General features: G+C 48.2%; 1 protein-coding gene and 14 non-coding genes across 15 annotated transcripts; 1 reads left to right on the top strand and 14 right to left on the bottom strand.

The window, feature by feature from the left end:
* Positions 1-4,471: 4,471 nt before the first annotated feature.
* Positions 4,472-4,544, bottom strand: TRNAR-ACG (transfer RNA arginine (anticodon ACG)). Its single transcript has one exon. It is a non-coding gene; the product is annotated as a tRNA-Arg (tRNA).
* A 65-nt stretch (positions 4,545-4,609) lies between these two features.
* Positions 4,610-4,682, bottom strand: TRNAR-ACG (transfer RNA arginine (anticodon ACG)). The gene has a single exon. It is a non-coding gene; the product is annotated as a tRNA-Arg (tRNA).
* Positions 4,683-4,749: 67 nt separating this feature from the next.
* TRNAR-ACG (transfer RNA arginine (anticodon ACG)) lies at positions 4,750-4,822 on the bottom strand. Its single transcript has one exon. It is a non-coding gene; the product is annotated as a tRNA-Arg (tRNA).
* A 4,971-nt stretch (positions 4,823-9,793) lies between these two features.
* TRNAR-ACG (transfer RNA arginine (anticodon ACG)) lies at positions 9,794-9,866 on the bottom strand. The gene has a single exon. It is a non-coding gene; the product is annotated as a tRNA-Arg (tRNA).
* A 68-nt stretch (positions 9,867-9,934) lies between these two features.
* On the bottom strand, positions 9,935-10,007 carry TRNAR-ACG (transfer RNA arginine (anticodon ACG)). Its single transcript has one exon. It is a non-coding gene; the product is annotated as a tRNA-Arg (tRNA).
* A 66-nt stretch (positions 10,008-10,073) lies between these two features.
* Positions 10,074-10,146, bottom strand: TRNAR-ACG (transfer RNA arginine (anticodon ACG)). The gene has a single exon. It is a non-coding gene; the product is annotated as a tRNA-Arg (tRNA).
* A 66-nt stretch (positions 10,147-10,212) lies between these two features.
* On the bottom strand, positions 10,213-10,285 carry TRNAR-ACG (transfer RNA arginine (anticodon ACG)). Its single transcript has one exon. It is a non-coding gene; the product is annotated as a tRNA-Arg (tRNA).
* Positions 10,286-10,352: 67 nt separating this feature from the next.
* TRNAR-ACG (transfer RNA arginine (anticodon ACG)) lies at positions 10,353-10,425 on the bottom strand. Its single transcript has one exon. It is a non-coding gene; the product is annotated as a tRNA-Arg (tRNA).
* Positions 10,426-10,491: 66 nt separating this feature from the next.
* TRNAR-ACG (transfer RNA arginine (anticodon ACG)) lies at positions 10,492-10,564 on the bottom strand. Its single transcript has one exon. It is a non-coding gene; the product is annotated as a tRNA-Arg (tRNA).
* A 66-nt stretch (positions 10,565-10,630) lies between these two features.
* On the bottom strand, positions 10,631-10,703 carry TRNAR-ACG (transfer RNA arginine (anticodon ACG)). Its single transcript has one exon. It is a non-coding gene; the product is annotated as a tRNA-Arg (tRNA).
* A 67-nt stretch (positions 10,704-10,770) lies between these two features.
* TRNAR-ACG (transfer RNA arginine (anticodon ACG)) lies at positions 10,771-10,843 on the bottom strand. Its single transcript has one exon. It is a non-coding gene; the product is annotated as a tRNA-Arg (tRNA).
* A 66-nt stretch (positions 10,844-10,909) lies between these two features.
* On the bottom strand, positions 10,910-10,982 carry TRNAR-ACG (transfer RNA arginine (anticodon ACG)). Its single transcript has one exon. It is a non-coding gene; the product is annotated as a tRNA-Arg (tRNA).
* A 3,211-nt stretch (positions 10,983-14,193) lies between these two features.
* LOC142565827 (uncharacterized) lies at positions 14,194-15,381 on the top strand. The gene has a single exon (XM_075676373.1). The coding sequence runs from the start codon at positions 14,194-14,196 to the stop codon at positions 15,379-15,381; it is 1,188 nt and encodes a 395-aa protein (XP_075532488.1).
* Positions 15,382-16,211: 830 nt separating this feature from the next.
* Positions 16,212-16,284, bottom strand: TRNAR-ACG (transfer RNA arginine (anticodon ACG)). Its single transcript has one exon. It is a non-coding gene; the product is annotated as a tRNA-Arg (tRNA).
* A 66-nt stretch (positions 16,285-16,350) lies between these two features.
* On the bottom strand, positions 16,351-16,423 carry TRNAR-ACG (transfer RNA arginine (anticodon ACG)). Its single transcript has one exon. It is a non-coding gene; the product is annotated as a tRNA-Arg (tRNA).
* Positions 16,424-17,636: the final 1,213 nt, after the last annotated feature.

The raw sequence follows: 17,636 nt of genomic DNA, 5'->3' as shown, positions 1-17,636 counted from the left end.
TCCAATATTCATCACTGCTATTGTAACTGTCTAGGGGAACTCCGAGATACTTCATCGGAGTTTTCACCCAGCTCACCCTCGCGAAATAGTCCGGTGCAGACAGCCAATCCCCATGCCACAGCCCGAGGGATTAGCCCCAATTTACTCTGCTACCCGTGACTTCACAGAAATTATTTACTACAGATATTGCTTCGGTTACACTTGGTTTATCTATACAACACACTGCAATGTCGTCTGCATACGCCAGTAGCTTCACTTCTGTCGCTGCCAATCTAAAACCACGTATTTTGTCATTTTCATTTATTGCCACACACATGGCCTCTATATAAATAGCAAACAGAAGTGGACTGAGGGGACAGCCCTGGCGCACTGAACGCATAATGTTAATGGGGGCCCCCAGTGACTTAACAATTAATCTGGTTGTGCAATTCTTGTACGCCAAGGCCACGCCCTCAGTGATGATGGAACCGACATTAACGTGATCCAAGATGGCAAACAAAATAACATGCGCGACACAATCGAAAGCTTTCTCGAGATCGAGCTGAAGAACTGCAACGCCACCTCCGGTGACGTCACAGCACTCGAGAACACATCGCATCTTATGAATGTTAGAAAAAATAGTTCGCCCTCTGATGCCACAAGTTTGATGGTCTCCGACGATTTCTTTGATGACGCCTTGGAGTCTGGTAGCTAAAATCTTCAAAAATATCTTGTAATCAACATTTGTTAGTGATATTGGCCTATAGCACGACACTAATTTTAGTTTATCTGTTTGATCGCTCTTAGGTATTAGTATAGTGTGCGCTTTTCCAAAGGAAGGGGGCAAACATTTCTGCTGACACGCGTCATTTAATATCTCTGCCAACAATGGAGCCAATTCTCTCTTAAATGCCTTATACCAACGAGCGCCGATACCATCAGGTGCAGGCGACTTTCCCGGGTTCAAATCGTCGATTGCCTTTTCGACTTCCCCCTCAGTTATTTTGGCTTCCAATCCTTCTTTGAAATCATCACTTATTCGCGGCATGCGATTAAGAAAATGCGCTTTAAAACCATCTACATTCGCTTCCTGATATGCAAAGAGCGACTGGTAATACTCGAAGAAGGCGCTCCCAATGCCCTCACTGTCTTCAACGACAGTCCCGTTCATTATAATTTTATCGATGTGGTTTCGCCGTCCGTGCGCCTTCTCAAGACCCAGCGCCCTTTTAGTGGGCGTCTCCCCTGCCGCTAGTGCATTTGCTCGCGCACGCACGATGGCGCCTTGATAACGCTCTTTGTCGAACTGTTCAAGTTTTTCCTTGATGTTTCGCACGTCGTCTTTGTACGTACCAGGCTCTCTACACTCAAGCGTTATCAGCTGCTCAAGCAGTCTTCTTAAGCCCTTTTCTTTCATTTGCCTCTCGAATTTTATGCAACACGACCTTTCTATGGCTTTAATTTTAACCTTCTGTTTAAAACATTCCCACTTCTCCGTTATTGTTTCCGTTGCATCATCGAATACTTCGTTGACCGCATCCCTTACTGCTTTTACAACACTGATCACTTAGTAACAAGTCGTTCATTTTCCACAGATCCCAATTAAAAGCATGTTTAGTTTTCCCTATACCTATGTGACATTTTACGAGGCAGTGGTCCGAAAACGACACAGGCACTACACTATAGCTGTGGCATATTGGAATCGTGTCCAACGATATGTACATTCGATCCAGTCTTGCATGACTACTGTCTTGAAAACGAGTAAAAGTCACTTCACGCCCCCCTTCCAGACACTCGAATACATCGTCAAGTTCATTTTCACCTATTAGTTTTGATAAAACGCTGCAACTTTTGTCCCGCACACCGGCATTATTCACTCGGTCTCTGGCATTCAACACACAGTTAAAGTCCCTTAACAGAATAACGCGCTTATCACAACGGACGTGATTAGAAAGGTTAGAAAAAAAACAAGACACGCTCCTCCACTGAATTCGGAGCGTCGATGCATATGAAGCGGAATTCAACATTACATATCAAAACATCGCAAAAAACAATCCTTCCAGATTCGCAGGAAAATACACTTTGAATCTGCAGTCCAGGCAGCTTCTTGATGAACAGAATGCACCCCCCGGACGTGCCTACCGCATGGCTAACCACCGCAAAATATCTGTGCGTGAATCGTCGCACCATGCTCCCGGTCTGCTCCTCTCCGTCAATCTTAGTCTCTTGGATGGCTAGTACGTCTATGCTGTGGTCAGTGGCCAACCGTAGGACCTGGCTTTGCCTACGACTAGCCGCCAACGCTCGTACGTTCAATGTGGCAATAATAAGGGACGGTATTTCAGCCATTTTCAACTAGCGGGAAAAGCAGGCCCGGAGCATGGTGCTTACCGTTCACGACTAGCCCTCGGCTAGCCGCCTCCGGGACCTCCCGGCTTGTTGGTGTCGTGAGGCGATGGCATTTTGCCCGCAGGTTTCCTTTCAGGTGGTAGATTCGGCTTTGGCTTGTAGCCCGTCCGCCTTCCTTGAGGCGCCTTGGGCGGCGGCCCCTCGCTTGTGGTCGTCGCACTGCCGTCCCTTTCTTTGGTCTCGTCGTGGGGGCGCTTGACTGGGGCACCGAGAGTCCCAGTCCGCTCACCGTCGTTGACATCCTTGTGCTGCAGCAATGCCGTCGTGTCGTTGTCGGGCGCCTCTTCGTTAACGCCCCCCGTAGGACGGCTCACTGCAGGGAGGTCTTGTACCGGCTTGCCCACCTTATCGGCAGTCTCAGCTACTGAGCCCTCTGCGCCGGCATTCGATGACCCGCTGAGTGTCCCTGTCGAAACCACGTCTCCCGTTCCCTTGGCGGCGTCCTCCGTTTCGACCACGTCCATGACGTGCTCAGCCGCAACGTCACTCGCTGCTGGTCCTGTCACGGCGGCGTAGGATTTGACGCAGTCAGCGTCAACGTGGCCGAAACGTCTGCACCTGGAACAGCGCGGGACTTTGCACTCTCGGCGGACGTGCCCCGTGCCTTGGCAGCGCAGACACTGCATGGGTCGACCGGGCACGACCACCAAGGCCAACTCTCCACCGACGCGAACCTGATGAGGAAGGTCCTCCACCTTGACGCCGCTTTTCAGCTTGAGGATCACAGTCCTGGTGGTCGAAGTCTTGTCGCCCATGCCATGGACGCGCCAACGTTCCCGGCTCACCTCCACCACCTTGCCGAAAGCCGCGAAAGCAGTCCGGACGTCCTCTTCGGCAACGCCGTACAGCAACCAGTGAAGCCGAAGCTTCACCTGCTGGTCCTGTGGGTCCACGATGACGCACCGTCGTCCCTTCACTTGCAGTTCTTTGAGGGCCATAAGGCGTTTCGTCGCAGTGGCATCAGTCAGGGTCACCGCCCAGACGTGGTTGATCTGGTACGCCCCTATGCATACCACGTCCGGCATCAGTCCCGTCGGCAGTAGGGCGTCTCTAAAATCTTCGACCTTGTATGGTCTGGCACGTACGTCACCGTGTAAAAACACGGTGTTAAATGCCACTCGTCCTTTCGGCAGCTGAGGCAGAATAAACGGATAATCATTATCGTCGTCGGTGATCCTGTTTCCGCGACCAAAAGTAGCCGCTGTCGCTGCTCCACTGGAGCCCATGATTCTGCTGACCGCTCAGCTCGGCTGCCGGAAGCAGAAATAGAATCGTTGCGCCACACGCCCTTTTTTTTCTTTATTGCCTGTTTTCTTTTACAGGTGGTGGAAAGAGAGAAACATGAATGATAAAAGGAAACACTTGGATCAAGTCTTGATCCGGTGTGCTCACATTAAAATTTCTTCAAATTACACAATTCGTCCAAGAGAGGTAGCCAGTCAGGAGGCTCTGGTTGTGCTTTATACAGTGCGCGTATATAATCCACGTTTACAATGAAATTTTCCTTGACAGGACGTGCGTGAAGGTCGGCATTGCGAACCGACATTCTAGTCTGCCAGATGCTGTGAAGTGCTTTCAGCATGAACATGTCGTACGGGACGCCGTCTTCATTGTCCACACTCAGAAAACGAATGCCATAACTCGTGATGGGTAGGTCCTTTTTCAATGTGCGCTGCAGAATGTTCCAATGGAATACGGCGTCCCAGCAGTAAAGAAATACGTGTTCTACCGTTTCGGGCGTCTTACAAAGTAGACAGTTTGTAGTCCATGGAACGTAGAGTCCCTTATCAGCTAACCATTGCTTTACTGGGAGCGTCCCAGAATGAAGTTTAAAGAAGAAAGTTTTTGTTCCCGGTTTTACGTTGATCTTTTTAACCCTTCTTAGCACGTCCTTTCCGGGTCCGACATTGAATAAGGTTCTGTACCGCGGTGTTGGCAACAAACAGTCGACAAGGTCTTTGTAAAGTGTTTTCCGTTTTACAGAGGACAAATACTCTAGTGAAAAGCCACACGCCCAGGACGACGTTAACCTAAATTGCAATGTTTAAAAAAATAGGGAAAAAAAGGACACGGAAAAATTCAACGAGCCTGCCAGGATTCGAACCTGGAATCTTCTGATCCGTAGTCAGACGCGTTATCCGTTGCGCCACAGGCTCAGGACGGCGTTACCCTAAATTGCAATGTTTAAAAAATAGGGAAAAAAGGACACGAAAAAATTTAACGAGCCTGCCAGGATTCGAACCTGGAATCTTCTGATCCGTAGTCAGACGCGTTATCCGTTGCGCCACAGGCCCAGGACGGCGTTACCCTAAATTGCAATGTTTAAAAAAATAGGAAAAAAAAGGACACGAAAAAATTTAACGAGCCTGCCAGGATTCGAACCTGGAATCTTCTGATCCGTAGTCAGACGCGTTATCCGTTGCGCCACAGGCCCTTTTTTTTTTTATTTATTGCCGGTCTTCGACATTACTCAGACGGTACAGTTAGCACACACTTGTGTATCACAAATTCCAACCGTTGGAGGAGGAAAAAAAAACGGAAGGTGCGTAAGGAAAGAAACCGCACAATAAAGCCGTCTGTCCATATTGGACTGGCTTTGTCATACTAAAATTCCTTCATGGCTGTCAGGGGTTCTAGCCTCGACAGCCAATCCGGTACACATTCTTGTATTTTATGGATTTCAATAAATCGCGACATACATTCCTTGAAGTAAGCACGAGCTGGCCTAGCATCAGCATCGCAATGGTACCCTGCCATACGAGCCCGCCATATACAGTGTAGAGCATTTAACATAACAAAGTCATAGGGAACCCCGTCGTCATCTTTAATGGCCAGATACCTGATACCTTGGGGGTCCACCGGCAGCTCTTTCTTCAGGGTTCGCTTTAAGACGTCCCAGAAGAAAACTGCCGCCCAGCAATGTAGGAAAACGTGATCTATATTTTCGGGCTTCTTGCATATCAAGCAGTGCGACCCCCAAGGTACGAGACAACCCCGTTTCCAGAAACGTCTTCACGGAGAGCGTTCCTGTGTGTAGCTTAAAGAAGAAGGTCTTTACCCCTGGTGGCACCTGCATCTGTTTTACTCTTTTTAAGTACATCCTGTCCTGGCCCTCCACTGTATATGGCTCTGTATAAGGGCACTGGGAAAACAATGTCGCATACATCTCTATACAATGTTTTCCTTTTCACATCACAAAGGTAATCATTTGTAAAACGAACAGAAAGGAAGCGTACACTGTCAACAACTTCCTTGAAATAACCACGCAGAGTTCCAGTCAAATTTGCCGTGCTAACAACATGTGCCGGCAAAGCGTTACTCAACCTTAGCTGACATACGGCGCGCAGAAAAGGATCGCGAACATCGCGAAAAAACAAAAATCGGTTTACAACTTGACGAACAAAAAGATGCGCCAGGCCCACACCCCCATCCTTCACTCTTCTGAACAAATTTGTTCGGCTGCACCTTTCCCATGTTGATCCCCAGATGAAAACTGCGAACACTCTGTGCAGCCTTTGCACATTTACTCTAGAACAATATAGCGTTTGCAAGACGTAATATAACTTAGTAATAAAAAACACGTTACAAATTGTCGCTCTTGCAAAAATGGACAGGTTAGTACTTTTCCATTTGTCTACTTTTTCTTTCAGTTGCTTGGTTTGGTTCCTCCAGTATTCGTCGCTGCTATTATACCTGTCGAGGGGAACACCCAGATACCTGGTCGGAGTTTTCACCCAGTTCACGTTCGCGAAATAGTCGGGTGCAGAAAACCAGTCCCCGTGCCACAGGCCTAGCGATTTGCCCCAGTTTACTCTGCTACCCGTTACGGCGCAGAAATGTTGTACTACAGATATGGTTTCCGTTACACTTGGTTTGTCAGTGCGACACACTGCAATGTCATCTGCATATGCGAGCAACTTCACTTCGGTCGCTGCCAATCTGAAACCACGTATTCCGTCATTTTCATTAATTGCTACACACATTGCTTCTACGTAGATAGCAAATAATAGCGGACTGAGGGGGCAGCCTTGGCGCACTGAACGCCTGATGTTAATGGGGGCCCCCAGACACTTGTTAACAATTAATCTTGTTGTGCAGTTCTGGTACGCCAAGGCCACGCCCTCAGTGATGATGGAACCGACATTAACATGATCTAAGATGGCAAACAAAATAACGTGAGCGACACAATCGAACGCTTTCTCTAGGTCGAGCTGAAGTACTGCAACACGGCCACCGATGACGTCACAGCACTCGAGCACACATCGCATCTTATGGATGTTTGAAAAAATAGATCGCCCTTTGATGCCACAAGTTTGATGGTCTGCGACTATTTCCTTGATGACGCCTTGAAGCCTGCTAGCTAAAACCTTCATAAATATTTTATAATCGACGTTTGTTAGTGAAATCGGTCTGTAGGATGACACAAATCTGAGTTTGTCTATTTGATCGCTCTTCGGTATTAGAATGGTGTGCGTTTTTCCAAAGGAAGGTGGTAATGATTTCTTTTCGTATGCGTCATTAAATACATGCGCAAGCAAAGGCGCCAGCTCTCTTTTAAAAGCTTTATATAGACCCGCGCTGAGTCCATCAGGTCCCGGTGATTTACCCAAGTTCAAATCGTCGATTGCCTTTTCGACTTCTCTCCCCCTTATTTTTTCCTCTAATCGCTTTTTTACGTCATCGCTCAAACGTGGCATGCGATGCAGAAAACCTGCTTTAAAACCCTCAACATTCGCTTCCTGAAATGCGAAGAGCGAGTGATAGTACTCAAAGAAGGCGCGCTGAATGCTATCACTGTCTTCAACGACATTCCCATTCACTAAAATCTGCTCGACATGGTTTCTTCGTCCATACGCCTTCTCAAGACCCAGCGCCCTTTTAGTGGGCGTCTCCCCTGCCGCTAGTGCATCCGCTCGTGCTCGCACGATGGCTCCTTGATAGCGTTCCTTGTCAAACAGTTCAAGTTTTTCTTTGAAGTTTCGCACATCGTCTTTGTACGCACCAGGCTCTTTGCACTCAAGCGTTAACAGCTGCCCAAGCAGTGTTCTGAAACCCTTTTCTTTCATTTCCTTCTCGAATTTTTTACAACTGGATCTTTCTATTGCTTTCATTTTAATCTTTTCTTTAAAACATTCCCACTTCTCGACGATTGTTCCCGCAGTATCACATTGAACTTCATTAATCGCATCCCGTACTACCTGTAAAAAGGGCTGGTCATTTAGTAACAAGGCATTCAGTTTCCACATATCCCACTTAAATACATGTCGCTTTTTCATTATACCTACGTTACATTTCACAAGGCAGTGATCTGAAAACGACACTGGTACTACACAGTAACCGTGGCATCTTGGAATCATATCCAATGAAATGTACATTCGGTCCAAACGCGCATGGCTGCTGCCCTGAAAACGTGTAAAAGTCACTTGACGCCCCCCTTCCAGACATTCATAAACATCATCGAGTTCATTTTCATTAATTAAATTTGATAACACTTCACTGCTTCGGTCACGCACACCTGCATTATTGACTCTGTCTCCAGCACTCAACACACAATTAAAGTCCCCTAACATCATCACGCGCATATTACAACAAACATATCGTGAAAGGTTCGAAAAAAAACGGGCGCGGTCATCTACTGAATTCGGCGCATATACGCATATGATGCGGAACTCTGAATCACCCATAACAATATCACAAAGAACAATCCTTCCTGACTGACACGAAAAAATGCTCTGAATCTGCAGTCCAGGCAGCTTCTTCACAAGAAGAACGCACCCTCCAGCCGTGCCTACAGCATGGCTAACCACCGCAAAATACCTAGTCGTGAAACGTCGCACCATGCTCCCGGTCTCCTCCTCTCCTTCAACCTTAGTTTCCTGGACGGCTAGTACGTCTATGTCGTGATCAGTGACCAAACGTAGGACCTGACTTTGCCTACGACTAGCCGCCAGCCCTCTCACGTTTAATGTGGCAATCCTCAGGGACGGTATTTGAGCCATCTTGATCTAAAAGAAAAGTAAAGTAGGCCCGGAGCATGGTGCTTACCGCTCACGACTAGCCCTCGGCTAGCCGCCTCCGGGACCTCCCGGTTTGTTGGTGTCCTTAGACGTGGCCGCTTTGTCGGCAGGCTTCCTTTCAGGCGGTACATTGGGCTTTGGCTTGTAGCCCATCCGCCTCCCATGAGGCGTCTTCGTCGGTGGTCCCTCACTGGTGCTGGGTGCCCGATCCTCGCGGTCCTTCGTCTGGTCGTGGGTGCGCTTGACGGAGGCAGCAAGAGCCCCAGTACGGTCGTCGTCGGTGACGCCCTCGTCCTGCTGCATTGCGGTCGCGTCGTCAGTTGCGTCTTCACTGACGTTTCCCGTCGCCTGCCCCTGGGTCGTAGCATCCCGTTCCGTCCTACTCGGCTTCTGAGTAGCCTCAGCCGCGTTGCCGTCTACCTCCAGAATCGTCGTCCCACTACTTGTCTCTGTCGACACCATGTCACCGGTTCCTTTAGCCGCGTCCTCCGCCTCGGCCACATCCATGAGGTGCTCTGCCGCAACATCATTCACTGGTGGGCCTGTCACAGCGGCATACGACTTCACGCATTCAGCGTCGACGTGGCCGAAACGTCTGCACCGGGTACAACGCGGTACTCTGCACTCGCGGCGGACGTGTCCCGTGCCGTGGCAGCGCAGGCACTGCATCGGTCGACCGGGAACGACGACCAAGGCTAACTCTCCACCGACGCGGATCTGATGGGGGAGGTCTTCCACCTTCATGCTGGCCTTCAGCTTGAGAAGGACGGTCCTGGTGGTTGAGGTCTTGGTTCCCATGCCTTCAACGCGCCACCGTTCCCGGCTCACCTCCTCCACCTTGCCGAAAGCCGCGAAAGCCGTCCGGACGTCCTCGTCGGCAACGCCGTAGAGCAGCCAGTGAAGCCTAAGCTTCACCTGTTGGTCCTGCGGGTCAATGATGAGGCACCGTCGTCCCTTCACTTGAAGTTCCTTCAGGGCAAGCAGCCTTTTCGTTGCAGTTGCATCGCAGAGGGTCACTGCCCAGACGTGGTTGATTTGGTACGCCCCTATGCATACCACATCCGGCAGCAGGCCCGTCGGCAGAAGGGCATCCCTGAAATCCTCCACCTTGTACGGCCTCGCACGTACATCACCGTGCAAAAAGACGGTGTTAATCACCAGTTGTCCTTTAGGCAGCTGCGGCAAAATAAAAGCATAATCCTTATCATCGTTGAGCCTATTTCCGCGGCCAAAAGTGGCCGCTGTCGCTGCTCCACTGGAGCCCATGATCCTGCTGACCGCTCAGCTCGGCTGCCGGAAGCAGAATGTTGCGCCACAGGCCCTGGACGGCGTTACCCCAAATTGCAATGTTTAAAAAAATATGAAAAAAAGGACACGAAAAAATTTAACGAGCCTGCCAGGATTCGAACCTGGAATCTTCTGATCCGTAGTCAGACGCGTTATCCGTTGCGCCACAGGCCCAGGACGCGTTTACCCTAAATTGCAATGTTTAAAAAAACAGGAAAAAAAGAGGACACGAAAAAATTTAACGAGCCTGCCAGGATTCGAACCTGGAATCTTCTGATCCGTAGTCAGACGCGTTACCCGTTGCGCCGCAGGCCCAGGACGGCGTTAGCCTAAATTGCAATGTTTAAAAAAATAGAAAAAAAAGGACACGAAAAAATTTAACGAGCCTGCCAGGATTCGAACCTGGAATCTTCTGATCCGTAGTCAGACGCGTTATCCGTTGCGCCACAGGCCCAGGACGGCGTTAGCCTAAATTGCAATGTTTAAAAAAACAGGAAAAAAAGGACACGAAAAAATTTAACGAGCCTGCCAGGATTCGAACCTGGAATCTTCTGATCCGTAGTCAGACGCGTTATCCGTTGCGCCACAGGCCCAGGACGGCGTTAGCCTAAATTGCAATGTTTAAAAAAATAGGAAAAAAAAGGACACGAAAAAATTTAACGAGCCTGCCAGGATTCGAACCTGGAATCTTCTGATCCGTAGTCAGACGCGTTATCCGTTGCGCCACAGGCCCACGACGGGGTTAGCCTAAATTGCAATGTTTAAAAAAACAAGAAAAAAAGGACACGAAAAAATTTAACGAGCCTGCCAGGATTCGAACCTGGAATCTTCTGATCCGTAGTCAGACGCGTTATCCGTTGCGCCACAGGCCCAGGACGGCGTTAGCCTAAATTGCAATGTTTAAAAAAACAGGAAAAAAAGGACACGAAAAAATTTAACGAGCCTGCCAGGATTCGAACCTGGAATCTTCTGATCCGTAGTCAGACGCGTTATCCGTTGCGCCACAGGCCCAGGACGGCGTTAGCCTAAATTGCAATGTTTAAAGAAACGGGAAAAAGAAGGACACGAAAAAATTTAACGAGCCTGCCAGGATTCGAACCTGGAATCTTCTGATCCGTAGTCAGACGCGTTATCCGTTGCGCCACAGGCCCAGGACGGCGTTAGCCTAAATTGCAATGTTTAAAAAAATAGAAAAAAAAGGACACGAAAAAATTTAACGAGCCTGCCAGGATTCGAACCTGGAATCTTCTGATCCGTAGTCAGACGCGTTATCCGTTGCGCCACAGGCTTTTTTTTTTTCTTTGTTACCGTTTTCATGGTACATACAAAATATACACACTTTACTAATGGTAAAAATGCCACCAGTCTTTGGTGTGCACGTGGTTTTAAAACCGTCCAAGTTTAGCAAGCTCGTTCAATAATCTAATCCATTCTGGTTTTTCATTTTGAGCATCGTAGACTTCTTTTAAGTAACAGACACTTTCAATAAGATATTCACGAGTACTTCGAGCATGTACATCCGCATGTCTAACGGCCATGCGCGTTCGCCACAGACTGTGCAACCCTAATAACATAAACATGTCGTAAGGCACTCCTCCTTCGTTTTCCGTTGGGAGAAAACGGATGCCATAGGGTGTTATCGGCAACTCTTTCTCTATAGTTCGCTGGAGGACATCCCAGTGAAACAAGGCGTCCCAGCAGTCTAATAATAATAATATTTGGGGTTTTACGTGCCAAAACCACTTTCTGATTATGAGGCACGCCGTAGTGGAGGACTCCGGAAATTTTGACCACCTGGGGTTCTTTAACGTGCACCTAAATCTAAGCACACGGGTGTTTTCGCATTTCGCCCCCATCGAAATGCGGCCGCCGTGGCCGGGATTCGATCCCGCGACCTCGTGCTCAGCAGCCCAACACCATAGCCACTGAGCAACCACGGCGGGTCCCAGCAGTCTATGAATATGTGTTCAATTGTTTCTTGCTGATGGCATAGTAAACAGTCTAGAGACCAGGGAATAAAAATACCTCTTTCCTGAGGCCACGGTTTTACTGGTAGTGTATTGGAATGTAGTTGAAAAAAGAAAGACTTTACCGATGGCCTGACAGGCATACGTTTTACCCTTTTCAGCACATTTCTTTCAGTACCTAAACTGAACATAGATCTGTACAGCGGTACTGGCAGTACTATATCAATTAAATCTTTATACAGACGTTTTTTAGGAACGTGACTGAGGTATTCCATTGAAAAGCGTACCTTCAGAAACCGAAATGCCCATATCACTTCTTTCAGAAATCCGCTCATAGGGCCACTGTTGACTACACAACTAGATATAATGAATTCAGGAAGAGCCGTACCTAGTCTCAGTTGCATCACATTAATGAGGAATGGGTCTTTTTGGTCTCTAAGAAACGCAAAACGAAACACAATCTGTTTCAAGAACAGATGTGCCAGTCCAAGCCCTCCTGTTTTGACGGATCGAAATAAATTTGTTCGACTGGTTCGCTCCCACTTTGACCCCCATACATACACTGCCAGTACCCTATGCAAACGCTGCACGTGCAATCTAGTCATAGACAATGCTTGCAATACATAGCACACTTTTGCAACGGCGAATAAATTACAGACCGTCGCGCGGGCAAACATTGAAAGACTACGGCCACCCCATTTAACTGTTTTTTCTTGCACTTTCTTTGTTTCGTCTTCCCAGAATCCCGCAGTCTCCTTGTAGTGCTCAAGCGGCACCCCAAGATACTTTGTCGGCGCAACGGTCCACTTCACATTCACAAAAATAGGTGGGGTGTTTTCCCATGTTCCATGCCATATTCCTAGGCACTTATCAAAGTTTATGACGCTACCCGTCATTTTACAAAACGATAAAACGTCCGCTACCGCAGTCGCGACACTTTCCTTATCGCTACAAAACAAAGCAATATCATCCGCATATGTTAGCAGTTTTACTTCCGCTGACTGCAAACGAAAACCTGTAATACTGTTGTTATAAATAATTTTTCTGCAGAATGGCTCAAGGTATAACGCAAATAATAAAGGACTTAAAGGGCACCCCTGGCGCACACTTGAGCGTACGTGAAAGCTCTCACTTACATCCTTATTTATTATAAGATTAGCGGTACAGTTAGCATAACACATCCTAACTCCATCTAAAAGCACCAAACCAACATTTACATAATCAAGAACAGCGAAAAGGATATTGTGGGATACACGATCAAACGCTTTTTGTAGGTCAAGCTGCAGCATTGCTACATGCTCGCCCCACGCATCGCAACATTCTAGAATGGTTCGTGCAACATGAATATTTGTGTAGATTGATCTACCTTTGATTCCGCATGTCTGATGTGGTCCTACAATTCGTGTTATAACTCGCTGCAACCTCTTTGCCAAGATTTTAGTAAATATTTTATAATCGACGTTAGTCAATGCTATTGGGCGATAAGACCCTACTGACAGCAGTTTCCCTGGGTCTTCCGTTTTGGGAATGAGCACTATATGCGACCGGCCAAAGGACGGGGGTGCATATCTTCGTTTATATGCTTCAGCAATTACCTGATGCAAGATTACGCTCACATCTTTTTTGAAGGCCTTATAGAAGGCCGCTCCCAACCCGTCAGGTCCAGGAGACTTCCCTCGACCTAAATCGTCAATGGCCTCTTCAACTTCTTTCTGGCTGATCGGTTCTTCCAGACATTCGCGGTCAACATCATCTAGTTTTGTCATGCTGGCAAGGAACTCTCGTTCGAACTCTTCCGGGACATCGCAACTTCTTCGAAATAATTCGCTATAGTGCTCTAAGAACGCTCTCTCTATTTTTGCTTGTTCGTCAGTGACTTCATTCTTATAACTTATTTTCCGTATTAGGTTTTGCCTAGCGTAAGCCTTTTCATCTGCAAAGGCTCGCTTTGTGGGCGTTTCGCCGAGCCATAGCTTTTCGGCTCTTGCTCGGATAACCGCTCCTCTGTACTTATCTTCGTCGATAAGCTCCAGTTGGCTTTTAAGTTCATTGATCTGCTTTGTGAATGTACCAGGCCTATCGGCTTCTATTCTGTACATAAAATCCAATTCTCGTTGTATTTCTTTCCGCTTTTTCCTTTCTTCGTATTTAATTACACTAGCTTTTTCTATTGCACAAATCTTTATTTCTTCTTTAAAAAGCTCCCACCGTTCTATCACGTCATCATGTCTCGCCAATAGCTGTTCGAACTTTTCCTTTACGCACTCTACAAATGATTCATTATGCAGCAGCTTGTCATTAAATAGCCACATTTTCCAATTAAAGCGCGAGGCCTCTTTATGCGTCCCAATTGTGACTGACACCAAACAATGGTCGCTGAATGACACATGTTTAACGTCATAACTATGGCACGCCGCTACTAAATGCAATGAAACGTATACCCTATCCAGTCTCGCGTGGCTCGCACGCTGGTAGTGTGTAAAGACTGGCTGCGTCCCATTAGTTAATATATTTCCTATGTGCTCCGATATATCATGTGCTCCGATGGGGCGGTGTTTGCGGCAATGAATAGCCGCGGTAACAGGAATGCGGCGCCTGCTGAACGTGAAGATTACGAAGTCATCTTGCCTACATTGCCTACAGGTCGTACAGTTTTGAATACCATATTTTTACATGCCGATATTCGGGCCAGGCCTTATCGAGTTGAAGACTTCAAGGATACGTTGGACCGTCTGGCATTGCTCCCTGAGGTACTAGCCTTGGGGGCGTACCAGATGAGTCACGTATGGGCCGTCACCTTCAAGAATGCGGAAGGCGTGAAGAAGGCTCTGACCATCGGTGAAATGAAGGTGAAGGGTCGCCGCTGTGTTGTAGTTGACCCTGCGAACCAAGCCCTGCGCTTGAAGTTGCACTGGCTGCTTTTCAATGTTCCCGATGAAGATGTACGTGCTGCACTAGCCATGTTCGGGAAGGTAACAGATGTCGTGAAAGAAAAGTGGCGTGTGAATGGCATCCACGAGAAAAGTACGACGACGCGGACGGTGAGCATTCAGCTCCATCCAGGCGTCAAGGTTGACGACCTCCCACATCAGCTTCGTGTTGGTGGGGAACTGGCGCTGCTAATTGCGCCAGGAAGAGCACCAGTGTGTTTGCGCTGTCACACCACGGGACATATACGACGCGACTGCCGTGTCCCTCGATGTGCTCGGTGCCGTCGTTTTGGGCATGACGAGAGTTCGTGTGTAAAGACGTACGCAAGTGTAACAGGACCAGTTGGAAAAACTGACGCAGCAGAGCTCGTCATGGACGAAGCTGACGCGGAAGAAGCTGCAGGAACATCGAGTCAAGTGACTCAAAAGGAGATGCGACCAGCAGACATGCCTTCGTATCCGCAACAAAATGAACAGCAAGGAGACCATAGCCTTGTAGAAAAGCCCGACGTCAGGGAAGTGCCTGAAAAGACAAGTGGGAGCGCTGAATACGGTGAACCTTCAAAGGATCCAGCGAGCCAACACACGGAAAGCATGGACGTCACGGTGCAATCCACCGGAGGCGCAGTCGGCAAACGAGGACGCGAAGCTACAACGGACGACGAGGACAGACAAGACGTCGTTGGGTCTGTGGAACCACCAACGAAAACGGTGGCGACTCGACGCGCGTCATTGAAGCCCAAGCCCAACGTTCCACCAGACAGAAAAGCGGTGTTGAAACCGTCAACGTAGCCGCGAGCTTTGACGCTCTGCGGTTCCTAGGGACTACGTCGACGCACATCAACTATTCAATAAGGACAATGATTGGAGCCTTCTGCCAAGCAACCCAAGCCGAAGCTCGAGGATTGCAGGCATCGGAAATAGGGTTGCTTCTTGGAAATAAGCGGCGGGTTTTCTGGTGTGCCTGCGCTCACGAGGTATGCACCATGGCGTATATGTAATTTTATTAAATGGCGAGAAATCTCGGTACAGCACTAAAAATTGCGACTATCAATGTTCGAGGCTTAAACGCTAGAAAGAAACAGTATCAGCTAAGTCGCCTTTTCTTGGAGAACGACTTGGATGTAGTAGCTGTACAAGAGACGAAAATAGATAGCGAGGAACAAACTGACCGCATGGTGCTGCCTTTCCGAGCAAGGTACGATGTTTGTGTTTCTCATGCTTTCGGCACGTCAGGCGGATGTGCCATTTTCCTTAGAAACAGTTTAGGAATAGTTGTTGAGACCGTGCTTGTGTGCCAAAGTGGTAGATTTGTTTTAGTAGATTTTCTTATGTCCGAGTCTTGCTGGCGAATCATCTGCCTATATGCGCCGAACGCCGAAAATGAACGAGACGTGTTTTTTGAACGGCTCGAGCAGTACCTGAATTGTGAAAGACAAATAATTATGCTTGGAGATTTTAATTGTGTTTGCTTAGTAGCTGATCGAGTGAAAAACGCCCCACTAAGGGATAAGAGTGCCTCACGCTTAATTGCAATGGCGTTGCGCCACAGGCCCAGGACGGCGTTAGCCTAAATTGCAATGTTTAAAAAAACAGGAAAAAAAGGACACGAAAAAATTTAACGAGCCTGCCAGGATTCGAACCTGGAATCTTCTGATCCGTAGTCAGACGCGTTATCCGTTGCGCCACAGGCCCAGGACGGCGTTACCCTAAATTGCAATGTTTAAAAAAATAGGAAAAAAAGGACACGAAAAAATTTAACGAGCCTGCCAGGATTCGAACCTGGAATCTTCTGATCCGTAGTCAGACGCGTTATCCGTTGCGCCACAGGCCCAGGACGGCGTTAGCCTCCTAAGCGGTGTTGCCAAGATTGAAATTGAGTCTTAAAACTGCCTAGAATGAAAACGTTAGGTTTGATCCGAATGCGCAAGCCCCCCAGTGGGGGTGCAAAAAAAAAAAGGAAACTACTACTCGAACCCTAATTGCACTCATAATCCACACTAAGCAACTTCGAAGGGAATCGCCTTGCTGGCTTGCTTGCTTGCTTGCTGGCGGTCATGCTTTCTCTGTCTTTTTTACAGCGAAGCTGTTAAGGGCTACTCCATCCGGGATCGTGTACATCTGTTAACGTACAACTATCATCATCAGGATTGGCTCGAGCGTCGTCGTGTTCTTCCACAGCTGGCTCGTTGGCGCCCCTCGGCGCTACCGCGCGAACGCGCTCGTGCCACTGCTCCCGCGCTCGTCGTTATTAATTAATTAATTAATTAGGACACACAAACACGTGACCAATTTTACAGCGAAGCTGTTAAGGCAGCGAAACTGTTAAAGGAGCACTGACACAAAAATTTGAAGTCGAGATAACTTGTGAGATCGATTTAGTTGGTCACACACACATCGTCTACAAAATATCAGCGGCGAATATCGCTTAGAACATATTTAAAATCAATTTTAAAGTACGTGCGCGCAGCCAACCGCAAAACAGAGCACCTCGCGACATTGACATCAACCGGGATTGTAAATAGCCAAGAAAACGCTACGTCATGTGGCCACGTCACGAATTTTCGTTGGCTGCCATGCGGCTTACATGTGCCTTTCTCCTCTGCTGTTGCTTGTTCTAGCTGTTTGTACTTGTAGTGGGACCACGACCTACTGCAAGGTCGTGAGTGGGACGCTCTCCGTGTCGCTGCAACTGCAGTTTTTGTCGTGTCCATCGGGATATTTCCCACACTATCAGCTTGACTGCGCTGCCACAACGTTCAACGCCGATTTGTTGTGTCTTACTATTGATTGTGGCCGATGCCATCGCCGGCCGCAATATCTGAGTCGCTAAGTGATTGGCCACGTCTAAAGCGCGAGACACATGGCGCGATTTTCCGTGCGATCTGAAGTACGGCGCGTCGTGTGCGACTTGCCGCATGCGGCGACTCGGGACACATGGTACGAATGAGCGAGCGGCGGCCCAGAACCGGCGCCCCTGCGTGGAAGTTCGGAATTTCATTTCATTTCATTTTATTACCTTAAAGACCCCGTTCGGGGTATTACAT

Source organism: Dermacentor variabilis, unplaced genomic scaffold (genome assembly GCF_050947875.1).
Source record: "Dermacentor variabilis isolate Ectoservices unplaced genomic scaffold, ASM5094787v1 scaffold_12, whole genome shotgun sequence".
Classification (NCBI taxonomy): domain Eukaryota; kingdom Metazoa; phylum Arthropoda; class Arachnida; order Ixodida; family Ixodidae; genus Dermacentor; species Dermacentor variabilis.
Note: the sequence above shows the minus strand (reverse complement) of the source record. Positions and strands in the feature narration are given on the sequence as shown.

Excerpts from the sequence above, each read along its gene's own strand:
- LOC142565827 (XM_075676373.1), top strand. The coding sequence starts at position 14,194 with ATGTGCTCCGATGGGGCGGTGTTTGCGGCAATGAATAGCCGCGGTAAC.